Source organism: Octopus bimaculoides, chromosome 5 (genome assembly GCF_046866305.1).
Source record: "Octopus bimaculoides isolate indiv1 chromosome 5, ASM4686630v1, whole genome shotgun sequence".
Taxonomy (NCBI): domain Eukaryota; kingdom Metazoa; phylum Mollusca; class Cephalopoda; order Octopoda; family Octopodidae; genus Octopus; species Octopus bimaculoides.
The window spans coordinates 15,122,693-15,144,182 of record NC_142932.1 but is presented as its reverse complement, the minus strand read 5'-3'; the positions used below and the strand labels follow the sequence as shown (position 1 = coordinate 15,144,182).

General features: G+C 38.4%; 1 protein-coding gene across 2 annotated transcripts in view; it reads left to right on the top strand.

The window, feature by feature from the left end:
• LOC149135426 (uncharacterized) overlaps positions 1-11,260 on the top strand; it is a 108,194-nt gene extending 96,934 nt beyond the window's left edge. Inside the window, exon 3 of one of the 2 annotated variants that reach the window (XM_089351997.1) lies at positions 7,524-11,260. In XM_089351997.1, coding sequence (XP_089208123.1) covers positions 7,524-7,926 — 403 coding nt within the window. In that variant the 3' untranslated portion in view covers positions 7,927-11,260. The remainder of the gene's footprint in view (positions 1-7,523) is intronic. The other variant, XM_089351996.1, reaches the window with a different exon arrangement.
• Positions 11,261-21,490: the final 10,230 nt, after the last annotated feature.

Sequence of the window (21,490 nt, the reverse complement as noted above, 5' to 3'; positions counted from 1 at the left end):
TGGAGGAGATATTATGTTGTCGTGGGCTCGAACTCTGCAAGAAGTTAAACATTTTTTTTGACTAAAACACAACTGGAATCCTAAGTAAGGCATGTGTAAAATTTGAATGAAATTGGTTGCGTAGTTCTCGAGTTTTAGGTATTCGCACACGCACAGGCAGACAGACACACATTCTCATTTTTATATAGATATATATATATATATATTGTTTCTATTTTGTTTAAAAGTGTGTGTATTGTACCCATCTTAGTCACAGTTTATATTTTGCCTAATGTATCAGTTCACGTGTGTGTGTGTGTGTGTGTGTGTGTGTGTGTGTGTGAATTCTTAAGAAAGGTTGCCGACAAGTTTTCGAGGTTGTAGCGTTTAATGTTTCCTGTTACAAATATATCAAACAATAAATTACATGTTAACATATTTTAATGTGTAGAAACAGAGGGTGTAGTAAAAAGAAAAGAAAAGAAACAATGACTGTAGGTACTTCTCTCATAGTGTGCGCGCGCGCACACACACACACACACACACACACTAGGCGTAGAAATGGATGTACGATTAAAGAGTTCGCTTTGCAACCATGTAGTTTTGAGTTCAGTCCCACTGCTCGGTACTTGGGGGCAAGTGTCTTGTATTATTAACACCTCTGACCGACCGATGCCCTTGTATGTAAATTTGGTAGACGGAAACTGAGGAAGCCCGTTGGGCAGGCGTCTTTGCGGTGGTTGCCCCCCCCCCCCCCGCCCCGGACCACACACACACCGCTTGGCAACCCTTGCTGATTTGTGTACATTTCCGTAACGTAATGATTAAATAAATAAAGCACTTACAAATAAGGTAATTTTGCATTTAACTTTATTATGCCTTGATGTAAAATGAAGAAACCGTTTAACAATGCAGGAATTTATATTATTATTATTATTTGACATTCATTTGTAATCTATCGGTATTTCGGGCTGCACTGCCCTTAGACGTGATAAAACAAGCTATAAAGACAAATAGTTTTCATTTCAAAGCTTTGTGTAATTCGTTTTTAACATCTGCCTCTTACTGCTTCAGAACAAAGTTTGCTTATTCAGTCACATTCAAGAGAGAAACTTGTCAAAACATATCCAATGGATTTATATTAGTCATCGTCTGGTCGAGCTTTATACTTGTATTATAGAATACATAATTCGTTTGTGCTCCGTACAAAGTTACCTTAGAGACCACTTAACTATGTTGCTCTGAATATCTTTCCTACGACGTCACAAAATAGAAATAGCCATGCTAAAATTTGCCAAGAATTAGCTGTGCTAAAATTTGCTCACAAAATCGCACTCAACTGATACAGTTTATCTAGAACAGGGCTTCCCAAAGTGATCTATTAAGACCCCGGGGTGAAAGCGGTGAATTAAAAGCCTAGGAATCTGCAGGGGGTTAATTTCCAAGTTTGCGTTTTTTAATCCTTTTATATAAATAGATGAAAGAAAATCGCTTGATCATGTAGTCTAGTTGCCAGGTGTAGTTCAGCGAGCAGAATGCCTGATTGGGTGTAATGCTGTGCTGTTGCATTTGAATTCAGTACATAAAACCCAGAAGAAATGTAGCTAAACGTTCTGTCCACATGCTAGCAATTCTGCCAGCTCCCCACCTTAATAATAATAATGATAATAATAATAATAATAATAATAATATAGCTCTCATGGCTTCTGATCTTAATTGAGTGGAAGTATTATCATGTACATTGTTTTGTCTTGGTATAAAAGATGGGCTACAGCAAATATTCTTAATACCACAGATTTGCTTGTCAGTTGTTTGACCATAACCAGTTGAGTATATCCCTTGGTGGCTGACGATATGTGCATCTCTGATCACGAACAGAAGTAGTGGGGGAGCATCATAGCCATGTGTTGAGAGGAATTCTTTGGGGTTTGAATAATTTACCTTTGGAAACGTGGGTGTTTTGCTCAACATCCTTAAACAAACCTTATTCAGGGACCTTTTGAGCAGGATGGGCTACTCGACCTGAAGAGAATTTAAACTGGGTCCCACCTGTGAGGGCATGCGCTGTTTATCTTGGTATGAGATCACCATGTTGCGCACATATGGTTGTGATGCATGTGTCTGGTGTACCCTTATCAGACGGGTAGTCATGATGGGTATAATAGGCTTCGTATATTTCACCCCAGTGTCACCTTGATGGCATGCACTGCTCTCTTACTCAATAATAATAATAATAATAATAAGTGTATAATGCTTCTTCATACTCTTCTTGGGTTCATTTGATCCTCTTAAATTTTTCTTTCAGTGGTGGGTGCGGCAGTGAGTTTGGTGGGCTTGAGTTGGGGCAGTTTCCGTTCAAGTGGCCGTCCAGATTCGTATTCAGTGAAGATTACGTGTCGGTGGATCACTTTTCAACTCCAGGCCGGCACTCTTCTGGGGAACACGCTTCCATATTAACCATAGGACAAGCAATTTGGTGTTCTCTTGTAGTTTCTCTTTTTGTTTCGTAAGACATATTTGTTCTACATTTAAAAAAAAAACATGATCAAAAAATGGTCAAAAAGGGAACTGAAAATTATTTTAGGATGATCCCTGGATTACCATCCATACAAGAGGTGCAAAAACTTGTCTTAACTGGCACGTCGCACGTATTGAGAAAAGCATTGCCCTCTGTAAATTTTCTTTCACCCCGCCCCTTATGTTCTTTGCTCATTTTCTTTATTTCCTTTCTTCTGCCTTTCTTAACTTTTTCAACAACCTGGTGTGTTTATTTTAATGTCCGACCAATGTATACAGCGAGTTTCTTTGCCCTGGGTGCTGGGAAAACACTCGGTAAGAAGTGGAAACACGATCGAAAGAAGATAATAATAATAATAATAATTCTTATTTTGGCACAAGGCCAGGAATTTTGTGGGGAGGACTAAGGCAATTACACCGACCCTAGTCTTTGACTGGTACTTATTTTATTGATCTCAAAAGGATAAAAGGTGAAGTCGACCTCGGCGGAATTTGAACTTAGAACATAAAACTGGAGGAAATGACGCTGAGCTTATTGTCCGACGCTTAAACAATTGCGCCACCTCGTCGCTTCAATAAGATCCTTTTTAGTAAACGCACAAGGTTTGAAATTTTGGGGAAGAGGAATAGTTGATTTCATCAACCCCATTGCTGAACTGGTGCATACTTTCATCAACCCTGAGGAGATGCTTAGAATGTAAGGCCAGAAGAGATACCCCTGTGCATTTAGTCCAGCGTTCTGACGGTTCTGCCAGTTCGCCGCCTTAATAATAATAATAATCCTTTCTACTGTAGGCACAAGGCCTGAAATTTTGGGATGAAAGGCAAAGTCGACCTTGGCTGAATTTGAACTCAGAACGTAAAGATGGACGAAATGCTACTAAACATTTTGCTCGGTGTGCTAATCCTTTCTACTAAAGGCACAAGGGCTGAACATTTTTGGGGGAGGGGATTAAATCAATTACATCGACCCCAGTGTTTCACTGGTGTTTATTTTATCGACCTTGAAAGGATGAAAGGCAATGTCGACCTTAGCAGAATTTGAACTCAGACGTTCACACGGACAAAATACCACTCAGCATTTTGCTTGGCATGCTAACGGTTCTGCCAGCTTGTCACCTTAATAATAATAATAACAACAACAACAACAATAATAATAATAATCCTTTCTACTGTAGGCACAAGGCCTGGAATTTACATCGACCCCAGTGTTTCACTGGTACTTAATTTATCAATCCTGAAAGAACGAAGGGCAAAGTCGACCTTAGCAGAATTTGAAATAATGATAATAATAACTTATCTGTAACCAGAAACTCCATTGCATTTTGAGTTCACATAATTTGGCAAAATCTTTTTATAAAAAGAGCTGATCTGATAGCAGTTTAGATTTGAATAAATACCTGTCCTCACCTATCACATTCTTATAATTTTGTTGGTTAATTCAATGTATGAATCATTTAGAAAACAGTCCACTGTTATTTAACAATGTTTAACAGTAGTTGGGTGTCAATTAAGGTCAACTCTGTCGTAATATTTGCCTTCCAATGTCACCATGTTTTAATAATGCCACCTCCGTCTCGTATTTGCTGACAATTGAAGGTCAAGTTGTCCTTCTCTCTCTCCTTCAAACACTTGTAAAACTGTTTAAATCTGTGTTTATAGCTTCCAGTACATTACATGCTCACATATATACATACATGTATACACACATACTTGTACACATACATACCACATACTCACACACACATACCTAACCATAAATACACACACGTATATAAATGACATTTAAAAACATTTGACGATAAAAAGCCAATCATTACATTACTCCACTATCTGCGCACATGCTTCAACTACAGAGTTTCTACATAGACGCTCAGCCTGCAAGAAATAGCTACCAAGTTAACTCGAATTTTCCCCTACCTTGGTCAATATAATCCTAGATGTGTTGCCCTAATCAAGCAGAGCTATAATCAAAAACATTCCAACAGTCCTTGCACCATCATTTCCCTCACATCAACATTCAGTTTAGTCTTCTAGAAAAAGTGAAAGTAAATTGCACTGGAAGTGAAATCCCATTATTCCATGTTTACAATCCCCTATTTTCGTAGTACGCTACCAGACCAATTATCCGGCAAGCTTGAGACTGGAAGTGTCCCAAATTCGTGAATTATAAGCAAAGAACTAAATTGAATTTAACAGATTCAAATTAATACCCTTCCAAATCAGGGTGTGTTTGATATTAATTAATCCACCTAAAATTCTTAGAATATATCATATCGTACCATATCTATGGTATAATGTTTATTAGATGAAAAGTAAAGAAAACTGCTTTTAATACTTAGAAAAGTACGGAAAACTGCTTAGGAAATTAAAGAAAACTGCTTAAGAAATTAAAGAAAACTGCTTAAGAAATTAAAGAAAACTGCTTAGAAAAGTAAAGAAAACTGCCTGGGTACAGTATTACTGCATAGTGTTCTAGATTTCTGTGAGCCAGAGAAGAGGTCCTGTACTGCTCTATGACTACAAGCCCTTATTTTTTCTATATCTTATAGTACTAAATTAAGCATTTCTGAAATAGCATCTGAAGTACACAGCTGTAATGTTCGTATATTTGAATGATGAGAGCATCCATACATAATATACAGAAGGAAGGGCGATGGATTGTTCACCAAGAAGAAACTAGGACGAAAGAGGCTCAAAGATAAAGAAGACACATTCCCGAATCTCTTTTTTATATATCAATTATTATGTTGCAGTGTGGAAGGTGTTTATAAGCCATTTAAAATAACACACAAAAACGGTTAGATTCACTTCAACATTTAAATTTAATTTGTCAAAATATTTTCGTGCTTTGAGAATTTTGTCAGTGAACAGGTTGCGGTCTCAAAGCGACGAAAATATTTTGACAAATTAAATTTAAATGTTGAAGTGACTCTAACTGGTTTTTGTGTGTTATTTTAAATGGCTTATAAACACCTTTCACGCTGCAATTGTTTTCGTTCCAGCAGACGATCTCAGATCAGGTCACTTGCTATGCAAGTACATCTCCGTAATTATTATGTTTCTCTGTAAATAATACGTACGTTATTATATGCATTGTTTTCATATTAGATGCATGTATGTGTGTCACATGCACAATGTGGCTTGAGTCCCACGGACAGCCATCAACTTTTTGTATCCAAAGGATTTCTTTAACCCAATATTTACACACTATTATTTATAGATTTTTCTAAGGTGGTAAGCTGGCAGAATCATAAGCACGACAGGTGAAATGTTTACGGCATTTTGTCTGCCTTGATGTTCTGTGTTCAACTTCCACCAAGGCCAACTTTGCCTTTCATCAGGATCAATAAATTAAGTACCAGTTGAACACTGGGGAGTGGGGCTGGGTCAGTATTATCGACTACCCCCCCCCCCCAAATTTCAGGCCTTGTGCCTACAGTAGAAAAGGTCATTTATAGCTTTTACAGCTTTGAGATTCACCATTCCAAAACAGTACACACATACATACACCCTATACATTGTATTTCTGTCATATACATATGTTTGTATATATATGTATACATAATTATTCTATATCGCATTTACATGTTATATAAATATAAAGGAATAATAGGATTTCATTGTCATTTCCATGTGTTTTTATAATCTTCTGTGTGTGTGTGTGTGTGTGTGTGTGTGTGTGTGCATGCATATATTTATATATGGACAATATATGGTAATCGAAAAGTAATTTGTCTGGCGTGTTATATTGAATAGAATGTGAAAGGTAAACAAATAATCATAAATAATCGGTAAAAGTCATCAGCAATCGATAGTAATGGTACTGATCATAAAATGCAGTTGATTTATTTCACTTATTATTATTATTATTATTATTATTATTATACCGAAGCATTTCATGTTGAAGATAAGAAACAAAAGCAACCTACTAAATCAACTTTGTTTAGAATATGCGCGCACACATATACACACACACGCATGCGTGCACACAGAGTTAAACATAACGCACATAGGTACACAAATTCACACGACGACTTTTAGGGTTGCCACTGGTCCCTGTTTTCTACCATATGTAGGAAGGTTTCTGTGTTGTGATGTGTCCAGTCCTTGATGTTATCAGGCCATGATTTTCTATCTGTTTCTCCTTCATCCTTCCTCACTCTGTCCTCAGGGATGGTTTTCAACAGGGAGTTGTGGCAGGTCATGTGATCATACCTGGCAAACTTTCATCCTTTTACCTGCACTCCTATCTACCTGCGTATTTGTTGACTTGCTGCCTGACGAAGCTATTCATTTGGTGTTCTGTATACTGGATGCACAGCAGCCTTTCAAAGCACTTGTGCTCAAATACCTGGATTCTTTGTTATATGTCAGCTGTTTAGAGTCCAGCTCTTAAAACCATACAGAAGGAGTAAAATCACCAGGGGCTTATACACCTTGAATCTTGTTAGAAAACTAATGGAATTGCTTTTCTATATGGTGTTCAACCTTGTCATGGCAGCAGAGATCAAACCAAGCTTGCTCTACCTTGCTAGGTACTTGAAGGTGTCCACTTCATCATGTTTCTTTCTCTCTGTTCAGGATGATGTTGGTTGTTATTATTAACCACAATCTAAGGCGGCATGCTGGGGAAAATGCTTAGTGGCATTTCGCCCATTCTGAGCTCAAATTCCGCCGGGGTCGACTGAATGGTTATGGAGGTCCACCAGAATAAAATGATAATCAAAGGGTTCCATAGATAAAAAATGGTTTGAGAACCCTTGTAGAGGATTAAGGCAGCAAGCTAACAGAATTGTTACTAACCTCGATGAAATACTTATCAAAATTTCTTCTGACCCTACATTCTGAGTTTAAATTCCACAGAGGTCAACTTTGCTTTTCATCATTTTAGGGGTCAATAATGTAAAATACTGGTCAACGACTGGGGGTTGATGTAATTGACTTGTACCCTGACCCCCTGAAAATTGCTGACCTTGTGTCAAAATTTGAAATGACATTTATTTTGCCTGTCTTTCTACTTTCAGAGTATCATATCTACATCATGCTGCACTTATGGGCAACACGGAGGTTTTAAACCTACTCCTGCAAACTGGAATTGATGTCACTCTTAAAGACAACAAAGGTAGGTGGCTGTTACTTGTTTTCACCAGTGATGGTCATGGGATCAACAATTATATTTTTTTTTATCACATGCCAGCATGTGAAAAACGGATATTAAATAATTATGATAATGGTGGCAGCAGCAGCTATCATCTTTTACTTGTTTCAGTTATTGGACTGTGGCCATGCTGGGGTACTACCTTGAAGGATTTAGTCAAACAAATCAACTCCAGTATTTATATTTTAAGTCTGACACTTATACTATCAATCACTTTTGCTGAACTGCTAAATTACAGGAATGTAGACACAGGTGTTGCTATGTGGTAAGAAGTTTGCTTCCCAACCACATAGTTCTGGGTTCAGATCCCCTGCATGGCACCTTGGGTGAGTATCTTCTACTATACCCTCAGGCCAACCAAAGCCTTGTGAGTGGATTTGGCTGATGGAAACTGAAAAAAGCCTGTCGTGTGTGTGTGTGTGTGTGTGTGTGTGTGTGTTTTGTATCCCACCACTGCTTGGTAACCAGTGTTGGTGTGTTTACATCCTTGTAACTTGGCAGTTCAGTAAAAGAGACCAATTGAATAAGTGTCAGGCTTAAAAATGAAAATAAGTACCGGGGTTGATTCTTACGACTAAAATTCTTCAAGACAGTGCCCCAGCATGGCCACAATCTAATGACTGTTTTTAGTATGTCCAAGTGACCACATAGAGCTTTTATAATGCATTTGGGAACGATATAGTGGTTGGTATAAGGAACTCCCTCCTGCAAACAAAAAAAAGAACATGCTTTTTGTTGTGGTTCTTAGTAAACAATATCAAAATGTGATTAGGAGGAGATTTGACTGCTATTACTAGCATGACGAATGCCCACACAGTCTATCTGTTTATGAATGGTTGGTATATGGAACTTCTGAGAAAGTTTTATCTGTAAATAAATGACAACCAAAATATGATTGGAAGGAGACTTGACTGCTATTTCTTGCATGTTGAGCCTTTACAATTTGCTTCAGTATGGTATAGTGTTTAATACAATTAACTGCTAAAAAAAGAAAAAAAGAACAACAAAACAAAAACCAAACATTCTCTGTTGTGTCTTAAATAACCAAAATGCGATTCGAAAGAGATTTGACTGCCATTTCTAGCATAAAGAAAAAACCATGCATAACCTTTATTTGTTTGTGATTGGTTGGTATAAAGGATTGTTAAAATAAAAATAAACTAAAAAAAAACCACACTTTGTTGTGTCTGTTAATAAATAACACCAAAACAGTCTTTGAAATGTCTGTTGATAAATAAAAACCAAAATCTGTCTTAACAGAAGTCACTAGAAGCACCAAAAAGCATTTATTTGTTTTTCGTGTATATTTTTATATTTTGTTTGTAAAGTAAAGAAACAGAATTCCTGGTTTTAAACTGAAGTTGACATTTAATTTCATCGTTTGGCATTGATTGTTTTGCCAAGTGGAATTAATTGGTAAATGAATTCTTCAGCTTTTTCTTATTTTAATTTCCGCCAAAGAATAAAATTCTCTTGCCATGGTTTTCCTCTTATAAATATTTCACAAGTTTAAGGCAACAAGTTGGCCAAGTTGTTAGAAAATGAGTGCATTTTGTACCAAAAAGCTCATATGAAAGTGTCTCTCGTGGTAGTAATGACAGTATAGTTTGTTCCGTTTAAGTGGTGATGAATATTTTTAGAGTGGCTACAGGCAGAGGAGTGACTGTGTGGTAAGTAGCTTGCTTACCAACCACATTGTTCCTGGTTCAGTCCTACTGCGTGACACCTTGGGTCAGTGTCTTCTACTATAGCCTCGGGCCAACTGAAGCTTTGTGAGTGGATTTGGTAGACAGAAACTGAAAGAAGCCCATCATATATATACACATATATATATATATATATATATATGCCTATGGGGCCCTTTGATTCCCATATTACTCTACTGGATTCTCATAGTCATTTGATGTTTTAAAAAATCCCAGTCTTAGGCAAGTGTCTTCTGCTATAGAAGACACTTGACCAAAGCCTTGTCAGTGGATTTGGTTGATGGAAACTGAAAGAAGCCTGTCGTATATATATATATATATATATATATATATATATATACGCACACACACACACACACACACACACACACACACGAGGAGGTGCTGAAAAGTTCCTGGCTTTAAAGATATTGTGAAAGGCCTGGTTGGAGGCTCAACTTTCTGAATTCTTTTACAGGGATTAGAAAAACTGAAGGACCACTACAATAAGTGTGTGAGTCTGAGATGTGAATACGTTGAATAAAATTATAATTAACTGATCTTCCTATATTTTCTTTTACCTAAAGCCAAGAACTTTTCAGCAACCCTTGTATATATATATATGTGTGTGTGTGTGTCTTTACATGTGTTTGTGCCCCCCCCCCCCCCCGCCACCTCCCCACGGACAACTGGTGCTAGTGTGTTTACATCCCTGCAATTTAGCCGTTCAGCAAAAGAGATTGATAGAATAGAATAAGTACTGGGCTTTAAAAAAAATATTTAAAAAAACCCAAAAAAACCTGATGTTGTTGTTGGCACTCCGTCGCTTACAACGCCGAGAGTTTCAGTTGATCCGATCAACGGAACAGCCTGCTCGTGAAATTAACGTGCAAATGGCTGAGCACTCCACAGACACGTGTACCCTTAACGTAGTTCTCTGGCGATATTCAGCGTGACACAGAGTGTGACAAGGCTGACTCTTTAAATTACAGGTACAACAGAAACAGGAAGTAAGGGGCCTCGTGGAACTTTAGGTGTTTTCGCTCAATAAACACTCACAACGCCTGGTCTGGGAATCAAAACCGCGATCTTATGACCGCGAGTCCGCTGCCCTAATCACTGGGCCATTGCGCCTCCACTGTGGCTGATACATTCAGTTAAAAATCTTCAAGTTAAAAATAAGGAAAACATTAAAATATTTTGTGTAATGTTGGACTATAACTGATTTATTGCACATAATTTTTAATAACTAAATCTAATATGGACCCCAGTTGAATACCTCTTCTCTACATTATTTGTCAATTAATGAGGCTGGAGAATTTCCCTAGTAAATTACTGCCAAAGGATGTTTGAGCTTTACATTATCCCTTTTGATACCAACCAACCAACCAACCCACACCAAAACCACTCTTGGTTCTGTGATAAACTAAATTCTTGTTTTACAGTGATCTAAAAACCTTCCATCAAAATTTCATGTTAATTTATGTTCCAAACACCAGTTTAACCCTTAAATAGCACATGTCAGTTGATGTTTTGTTAGAAAACAGTGGACATCATCAATTAATGTTTGAAAGATTTTACATGGATGTAGTCCTTATCAAAAGAAAGTGAATATAAATTTTATTGTGCAAGAGACTGACAATTATTATAGATTTTCTACTTAAAGTGAAAGTATGTATACTCTTTTACTTTTTTACTTGTTTCAGTCATTTGACTGCGGTCATGCTGGAGCACCACCTTTAGTCGAGCAAATTGCCCCCAGGACTTATTCTTTGTAAGCCTAGTACTTATTGTATCGGTCTATTTTGCCGAACCGCTAAGTTACAGGGACGTAAACACACCAGCATCGGTTGTCAAGCGATGTTGGGGGGACAAACACATACACACACACACACACACACATATATATATATATATATATATATATATATATATATATATATATATATACATACATATACATGTACATATATATGACGGTCTTTAGTTTCCGTCTACCAAATCCACTCACAAGGCTTTGGTCAGCCTGAGGCTATATTAGAAGACACTTGCCCAAAGTGCCATGCAGTGGGACTGAACACGGAACCATGTGGTTGGTAAGCAAGCTACTTACCACACAGCCACTCCTGCACCTAAAATTTCCCTTAAGGAATAGGGATATTGTTTTGTGTTTTGCCTGTTTGGCACTCATACATGCAACTCTTCCCTACCGTTTAAGCATTAATAATGACAAGGTTATTTTACTTCATTATTTTCACCAAATCAACTGAAACTAACAGAAATATGGTAGTGAAAGGGTTAAAGTGATCTAATTTAAAACCTTCTCCCATACAAATTATATGTTACTTTTAGTTTTCAAAACTAGCTTAATCCTTTAGCATTCGGATGTGATGCTTATTTATTCACATTGTTTTGAATTAATCATGCATTATCTCATAGCTTTGAGATTTTGATAATGTGATTGTATATTTTTAGAATGACAGTTTATGATAAGTGTGAGAGGCTAGATTTGGCCACAGGTAAAAATGTTTTGGCTGGATATGGCCAGTTTAAATGCTAAAGGGTTAATAATGAAAAAATTATTTTACAAAATTCTTCATAACAGGCACAGGAGTGGCTGTGTGGTAAGTAGCTTGCTTACCAACCACATGGTTCCAGGTTCATTCCCACTGCGTGGCACCTTGGGCAAGTGTCTTCTACTATAGCCTCGGGCCGACCAAAGCCTTGTGAGTGGATTTGGTAGATGGAAACTGAAAGAAGCCCGTCGTGTATATGTGTATATATATATCTATATGTTTGTGCGTCTGTGTTTGTCCCCCCAACATTGCTTGACAACCGATGGTGATGTGTTTACGTCCCCGTAACTTAGCGGTTCGGCAAAAGAGATCGATAGAATAAGTACTAGGCTTCCAAAGAATAAGTCCTGGGGTCGATTTGCTCGACTAAAGGCGGTGCTCCAGCATGGCCACAGTCAAATGACTGAAACAAGTAAGAGTAAAAAGAGTAATGAGCATAATTTTCAAAATTCGGTTGACCTGGGGCTATAGTAAAAAGTCACTTGGCCAAGTTGCTATGCTGTGGAATTGAACTTAAAGCCATATTGTTGCAAAATGGTCTTCTTAATCACACTGCCATCCCCCACACTCACACATATTAAGGATGGCTGCTGTTGTTATTTCTGCGATGCCAGTTCTATTAAAACAGCACGACAAACACTCGGAGATTCTCTGTGTAAGACAGCGGGGGGGGGGGGAGTAGGTAAGTGACAGCTTGGTATGAACTGGATGACTCTGTTAACTTCCTGCATATCCATCTGCACCTAGTTGCACATTGCATGCATAGCAAGCTGTGCAGCCCCTAAGGAGATAGAGCTAGAGTGTGGGGGTGGGGGAGGACAGATGCGGTGCATGGGGGGATGCGGTGCGAGAAAGGAATTCCTTTCTATATAATAGTGACAGCAACAGCAGCAGAAATTGACTGTTCCTTCCTCATTGCATATTTCAAATACCAAAGTCTTTTGATTCCATCAAGAACTGCTGCAAATTCCTGTTGCCAGGTGTGTCTCCTCTGCATCTCTGTAGGAAGTAGGTGTGGATTGTTGTTGTTGTTGTTTGTTGCTGTTTAACCCCAGGCTAGCTCTGATCAAATCAGACAGACCTATTGATCAAAGACATTATAATAGTGACTATCCCATTTTTTCTCCCTTTTTTTTTTTTTTCATGTGCAAAGAACTCAAGACAACATAATCCAACATGTGTGTTTTTGATTTTATTTTAAAAAATCTTTTTTAAAGATGGTTGGGTGTAGATTAAGGAAGATTTGGCTGCTATTTCTAGCAGGCCATATGACCAACATAGTGACTCCCTTTACAGTCTGGATGTATTTAAATATGAAATGAGAAAAGAACACTCCCTCCCACAAAAAAATCAAAATGTATGAAATCAATAAAATCCAAAGTAATTTCATGAATTCTTTTGTTGGTAAGGGGTTGGGAATGTGCAGGGAAATGTCTTGCATTGCCAAATATTCACTTCTGTCTAATAGCAGCAATAGTAGTAGTAGTAGTAATTTCTTTCTACTATAGGCTTGGAATTTTAGGGGAGGGATCTAGTTGATTACATCAGCCCCCAATGCTCAACAAAAAGATGAAAGGTAAAGTTAACCTCGGTGGAATTTGAACTCGGAACATAAAAACAGATGAAATGCCTCTAAGCATTTTGTCTGGCATGCTAATGGTTCTGCCAGTTTGTGACCTTAATAATAATAATAATAATAATAATAAATAATAATAATAATAATAATAATAATCCTTTCTACTGGAGGCACAAGGCCTCGGATTTGTGGGGAGGGGACTAGTCGATTATTCAATTTATCAACCCCAAAAGGATGAACAGCAAAGTTGACCTCGGTGGGATTTGAACTCAGACCGTAAAAACAGATTAAATATTGTTCTATATTTAAGAGATGAGGAATTATGTACATTATTTACATTTGATAGCTATTTATTCTCATCATGTTTGTTGTTAACACAACGTTTCGGCTGATATACCTTCCAGCCTTCATCAGGTGTCTTGGGGAAATTTCGAACCTGGGTTCTCATTCCTAAGGTATTTTTCGATGTTATTATTATTGTTCAGGTCACTGCTTGGAATCGAACTCGGAATCTTGGTGTTAGTAGCCCGCACTCTTAACCACTACGCCATATGCCCATGGGCATATATATAATAATAATAATATCATAATAATAATATAATAATAATAATAACATCGAAAAATACCTTAGGAATGAGAGCCCAGGTTCAAAATTTCCCCAAGACACCTGAAGAAGGCTGGAGGCTATATCAGCCGAAATGTTGCGTTAACAACAAACAAGATGAGGACAAATATCCGTCAAATGTAAATAATGTAGATAAAATATCATTAAGCATTATGCCTGCTGTCCTAATGATTCTTGGCAGCTTGTCACCTTTATAATAATTATAATAGTCCTTTATTCTGCTGTAGGAACAGGGCTTGAAATTTTTGGGGAAGGGGATAAGTCAATTACAGCGATCCCAGTATTTTACTGGTACTCACTTATCGACCCAAAAGGATGAAAGGCAAAGTCGACCTCACAAGAATTTGAACTCAGAACATATAAAGACAAATGGAATGCTTATTTCTTTACTGCCCACAAGGGGGCTAAACATAGAGGGGACAAACAAGGACAGACAAACGGATTGAGTCGATTACATCGACTCCAGTGCGTAACTGGTACTTATTTAATCGACCCCGAAAGGATGAAAGGCAAAGTCGACCTAGGCGGAATTTGAACTCAGAACCGTAGCGGCAGACGAAATACCGCTAAGCGTTTTGCCCGGCGTGCTAACGTTTCTGCCAGCTCGCCGTCTTCAGATGGAAAAAATGCTGCTAATCATTTTGGCTGGCATGCTAACAATTCTGCCAGCTCATCACCTTAATAATAACATTAATAATATTGATAACAATGATAATGACGGTGATGCTATCTAACTTAGATGTAGGCCACAGATTCAGGGGAGTGGAAGGAATCGTTGACAAAATTGAACCCAGTATTTGACCCCTATTTCATTTCAGTGACCCACATGCACCCCAAAAGTCTAAAAGGCAAATTCCGATCTTTGTGGAATTTCAACTTACAATGTCAGTGCATAATTAAATGCTGTGTGTTATTTAATTTCATATTCTGTCAGTTCTCTATCCACCATCCTGCTTTGAAATTGCAGTAATGATGTATTCTTACACATTATGGATCATTACATTACATATTACAGTTCATTGTAAGTCCTTACATCACATAATGATCTCTTATGGCCTATATAATTTGTTACATGTTCTAACATTCCATGTAATCCTTCTTTACACATTCTTACAATCGTGTGTATACTTATTCCTAATGTATCATTACATATAACGATTCCTTACATATTATGCACTATTGTTTCGCACACAGTTTCATATGTATTATTACATCATGTGTAATGATGTAAGGAACTATTTTATGTGATGTAAAAATATGCATGTAATAATCATGGTGCAAGAATATGTAAGAATACTTGCACTTCATATAACACTTTCCTGCATAACCTTACTTCACATTTAACAATTCTTTACATATTCTTACATCCTATGATCATTCTATGCCTATTCTTAAATCACATAAAAGAGTTCCCTGTTCTTACGTCTCATATAATAGTTTCTTACATTATGTATCATTCCACACATATTTGTTCTTACATCATGTATCATTCCATACATTATGTTTTTACATCATGTATCATATAGAATGATTACTTGCTCATGTCATTATATCATGTGCAGGCGTGGCTGTGTGGTAAGTAGTTTGCTTACCAACCACATCGTTCCAGGTTCAGTCCCACTGCATGGCACTTTATGCAAGTGTCTTCTGCTATAGCCTCAGGCCGACCAAAGCCTTGTGAGTGGGTTTGGTAGACAGAAACTGAAAGAAGCCTGTCATATATGTGTGTGTTTGTGTGTCTGTGTTTGTCCCCTCACCCGATGTTGGTGTGTTTACATCCCCCGTAACTTAGTGATTCGGCAAAAGAGACCAATAGGATAAGTACTAGGCTTACAAAGAATGAGTCCTGGGGTCGATTTGCTCGACTAAAGGCGGTGCTCCAGCATGGCCACAGTCAAATGACTGAAACCAATAAAAGGATTGTGTAGTCTTACATCACATGTAGATTCCTTATATGTCCTTACATTGCATATAATGACTCCTTACAGGTCCCACTATTACCTGGAATGGACTCTATGCTGGTCCTTACACCAAATGTAATGACTCCTAAAAGGTCCTTACATCACATGTAATGATTCCTTAGATGTTTTTACATCTCATGTAATAACTCCTTGCAGGTTTTGACACTACATGCAATGTGACTCCTTACATATCCTTACATCTCATGTAATGATTCTCTGGGAATGTTAAAAAAAACAATAGCTTAATCTAATGATCTCTTGAGGTATGCGGTAGCAGGATGAGTGAGTGTTCATCGTCGTCATGATCATCATTGCCACCACCACCACCACCATCATCATGTGTCTGTTTTCCATGTTGGCATGGGGGTGGACAACATGCTTACATGGTAAGTGTGCCTATCTGGACTCTGATAGATACAGCATGCAATCACATACATATACACCTTTACACACACACACACATTCAGAATCTCTTTTTCACACACACACACACACACACACATACACACACACATTCAGAATCTCTTTTTCACACGCACACACACACATTCAGAATCTTTTTCACCCCCCCCCCCACACACACACATTCAGAATCTTTTTTTCTCACACACACACACACACACACACACACATTTAGAATCTCTTTTTCACACACACACACACACATCTTACTACCAGGTACATTCACATGCAATTTTGTACATGCATGCACATATTCACATACCCCCCTCTCTCTCTCTCTCTCTCTCTCTCTCACTCCTGCCACCACCACCATTAATACAAATACACCCCTATCTCACCCTATCTCCCCACCCAATGTCTCTTCTGCATTCTCTTCTCTGCACCCTCCTCCCCCCCACACTCTAAAACTCCTTATAGGGACACTGTTTTATTGTTGTCACAGTTACACACACTCACAATTATGTAAATATGCACTCACAGACACACACACACACACACCTCTCAGCATGCATACAAATAATGTTTCCACACACGCACATGTATTTCCACTCACACACACACACACACACTCATGCACAGAGCCCTCAGCATGCATACAAGGAATGTTTTTACACATACATTTCCACTTGCAGAAACACACACTCTCACACAAAAACTCTCTCTCTCTCTCTCCCTATCACACACACACACACAATGTCTCCCTCTCTCTCTCTCTATTTCATATATATTCTCTCTCTCTCTCTCTCTCTCTCTCTCTCATATTACATATTATTTCCTTTCTCTTTCCCTCATGCTCAGCCCTCGGCCTTTATACAAAGAATGTTTCCATACACATGAAAATATGCACACATGCATTTTCACTTGCAGGCGTGCACATGCACACACTCTCAAACTTTGTTGGCCTCACAGATATTCCCCCTCTCTTTCTTTCTTTCTTCCTATCTCTTTTTTCCCTCACACATACACTGCTCCTTTGTCTGTCTGTCTCTCTGTCCCTCTCTCTCGCACATTTTCTCTCCCTTTCACGTACATACGCACACAATATTTGCCCTTCTCCCTGCTTTTAACAAAAAAAAAATTATAAGGAAATTGATCCCACAAAAGAATTTCAAGAATCTTTATTTTCGATTTCTCATTCCTGCTTCATGTATCATTGGAGTCCAGTTGTTTTCTTTCTTTCTCACTTCCTCTCTCTCTCTCTCTCTCTCTCTCTCTCTCTCTCTCTTTCTGCTATTATGAAGAAGTCAGTGAGCCAGCAGAATTGTTAGCATGCCAAGCAAGATTCTTCATGGCATTTCATCCATCTTCACAATCTGAGTTCAAATTCTGAGTGGTTGGCGTTAGGAAGGACATCCAGCTGTAGAAACTCTGCCAAATCAAATTGGAGCCTGGTGTTGCCACCCAGTTTCACCAGTCCTCAGTCAAATCGTCCAACCCATGCCAGCATGGAAAGCGGACGTTAAACGATGATGATGATGATTGACTTCACCTCTTTATCCTTTCAAGGTTGACAAAATAAGCACCAGATGAGCAGTGGGGGTCAATGTAATCGACTTGCCCAATCCCCTCAAATTGCTGGCCTTGTGCCGAAATTTGAAATCATTATTGTTATTACGAAGGCGGCAAACTGGTTGAAGTGTTAGCATGCTGGGTAAGACGCTTAACACATTTCACCTGACTTTATGATCTGAGTTCAAATTCTGCCAAGGTCAATTTTGTCTTTCATCCTTTTGGAGTCAAAATAAATACCAGTTGAACATTGAGATTGATGTAATTCGCTTACCCCTCCCCTGAAATCACTGGTCTTGTGCCAAAATTTGAAACCATTATTATTATTATTATTATTATTAACCCTTTGTGAGCCAGCAGGACCCCAGCAAATTTTAAAAGTTATGCAACTTTTACATTTTATATTTAAATAATTTTATATCTCATGGTTTTTATTGTCATTATTATTATTATTATTATTATTATCACTATTATCATTATTATTATTATTTTACTTCTTAGACCTCTTAATTTTACATGCTCCAATTAATTCTGTGTGAGGGGACAGAAACCTGTTGTCAAAGGTTACACAGGATGTCTTTCCATGATGCTTAACACCCAAGTACCAATCTCAAAATCCTTGCTGTCCCCAACAGAGCGGTTTTTATTATTATTAATCATTATTATTATTTTAACAAGTGAGAAACATGTGGAATAGTGAGATGGGATAACATTTACCACATGTTTCTTAATGTCATCACTGCTGATGTTAGCTCCACCTACTGTCATTGATAACACCACCACCACCATCACCACTGCTACCATCAGCACTATTATCACCACCCTCCACTTGCACCACCTCCACCAACACTTTTATCATCATCAGTGCTGCCACCACCATCATCACTTCGTTAACCATTTTGTGTGGGGGGGGGGTGTAGGGGCCATGCCATTACAGCTGCCACCAAGGTCATTTATCAACACCTGCATGCCCACCACCACCACCACCACCAGCTACCATCATATCCCACTACATATCCCCCCCCCCATCATTACCTTTCTGTACCACCATCATTGCTGTCACCACTACTGCCTTCATCAGCTTTGCTGTTACTACTACTACTACTACTACCACAGCCACCACCATCACTGCCCATCATTGTTGTCATCACAATCATCATTGTCATCACCTCCACCACTATCATCATCAACATCAGCATCTCACTACCATCATAATTCACAGCACTTGTAACACCACCACCACCATCATGTCACCACCATCGCTGTCACCACCACTACATTCATCACTGTCACTACTACCATCATACCCTTTTTCTTTATCATCATCATCATCACTCCCATTTAAACAGTTGGGGTCTTTTTATATCTATTTATCAATGCTTCTGTCTTGTTCTTCTTATTCAACCAACTGCCCTCCCCTTCATTAATCCTCACTACCTCATCATTCCCTTGAAGTGTTGTTTAGTCTACCAGTCTTTCTCTTTAAAACATCTTTTATGTATGTTTTATGAACCCTAAGGGAGTGGATTAAAAAAAAAATAGGGGTTAGGGGATGATACTGCTTGGTTTAATGAATTTACCAAATGTCTTTTTATGGAGCCCTCTTCTGCATGGCAGAGATCCTTGTTTGTTTCTGTGTGGTAGGGATCTTCTTTGTCCCTGTGTGGTATTGACTGAGTTTGTTGTATGTTGTAGGGACTACATTAAGGACCTTAATTAGTCTGTTACATTTCCGTGTGATAATCCTTTCTACTATAGGTACAAGGTTTAGAATTTTGGGAGAGGAGGTACTTGATTAGATGAACCCCCAGTGTTCAACTGGTACTTATTTCATTGACCTCAAAAGGATGAAATGCCACTAAACATTTTGTCTGGCATGCAAACAATTCTGCCAGCTCACCACCTTATGTGATAATAATAATAATAATACGAAGAAGAAGAAAAGCACTCAGAGAGCACAAACCTCCACCAAGGCAACACCAACGTGCTTTCAACGATTAGCCAGAGATGATTTTTAAAATGAGAATATCTGAAATAAACTCGACTGCTCTCACAAACGAGAACATTAAAAATGAACCCGACTGATCTCAAAAATTAAGTAAAAAAAAAACGGAAAAATAAATCCAGAATCCTTGTCCAGTACTTTTTTTTTTTATCAAACCTGAAAGGATGAAAGGCAAAGTTGACCTTGCCAGAATTTGAACTCAGAACAGAACGACAGGCGAAATATCGCTAAGCATTTCATCCAGTGTGCTAACCATTCTGTCAGCTTGCCACCTTTACCAGCTCACTGCCTTTAAGAATAATAATAGATTTGCTTGTCCGTTGTTTGACCTTAACCAGTTGAGCATGTCCCTTGGTGGCTGACGATATGTGCATCTCTGATCACGAGCAGAAGTAGTTGGGGAGCATCATAGCCATGTGTTGAGAGGAGTTCTTTAGGGTTTGAATAATTCACCTTTGGAAACATTGGTGTTTTGCACAACTTCCTTAAACAAACCTTATTCAGGGACCTTTTGAGTGGGATGGGCTACTCGACCTGAAGAAAATTCTAACTGGGCCCCACCTGCGAGGTCATGCACTGTTTATCTTGATATGAGATCACCATGTCGTGCCCATATGGTTGTAATGCATATGTCTGCTGTACCCTTATCAGACGGGTAGTCATGATGGGTATACTGGGCTTTGTATATTTTACCCCAGTGTCACTTTGATGGCATGCACTGCTCTCTCACTCAACAATAATATGTTTTACTTGGCTTCATGAGTTTTCTCAAGCACAGCATATTGCCAAGATCTTGGTCACTTGTCATTGCCTCCTCGAGACCCAACATTCGCGCGCACACACACACACACACACACACACACACACATATGTATACGACTGGTTTCTTTCAGTTTCCGTCTACCAAATGCACTCACAAAGCTTTGGTCGGCCCGAGGCTATAGTAGAAGACACTTGCCCAAGGTGCCAGGCAGTGGGACTGAACCCAGAACCATGTGGTTGGCAAGCAAGCTACTTACCACACAGCCACTCCTACGCCTAAGTGTTTTTTTTTTTTTGTACAACCCCAAAAGAATAAAGAGCAAAGTTGATTGTAGTTAGATTTGAACACAAGACAGTTGAGACCCTAAAGAAACACAAGGCATTTTGTACTATGACTGTACCAATTTGTTATGTGAACTAACTTACTAGATTTACAAAATTTGGTTTAGCCATGTTGTTTTATTATAATTTGTTGTCGTTATTTATAAAGTGGTAAAGTGATTTGATGTTGATTTGGTTGTTATATCTAGCAGGTTGGGTAACAGCATAATGGCTTCCTCATTAATTTGAAATGTGAAGAGTTTGAAGTGAAGTGTGTAAGCCTCGTGTGGGTGATTAAAGTGGAGAGAGAGAGTTCTATTGAGAGTGAGCTGAAAAGAGTGATGTGACACA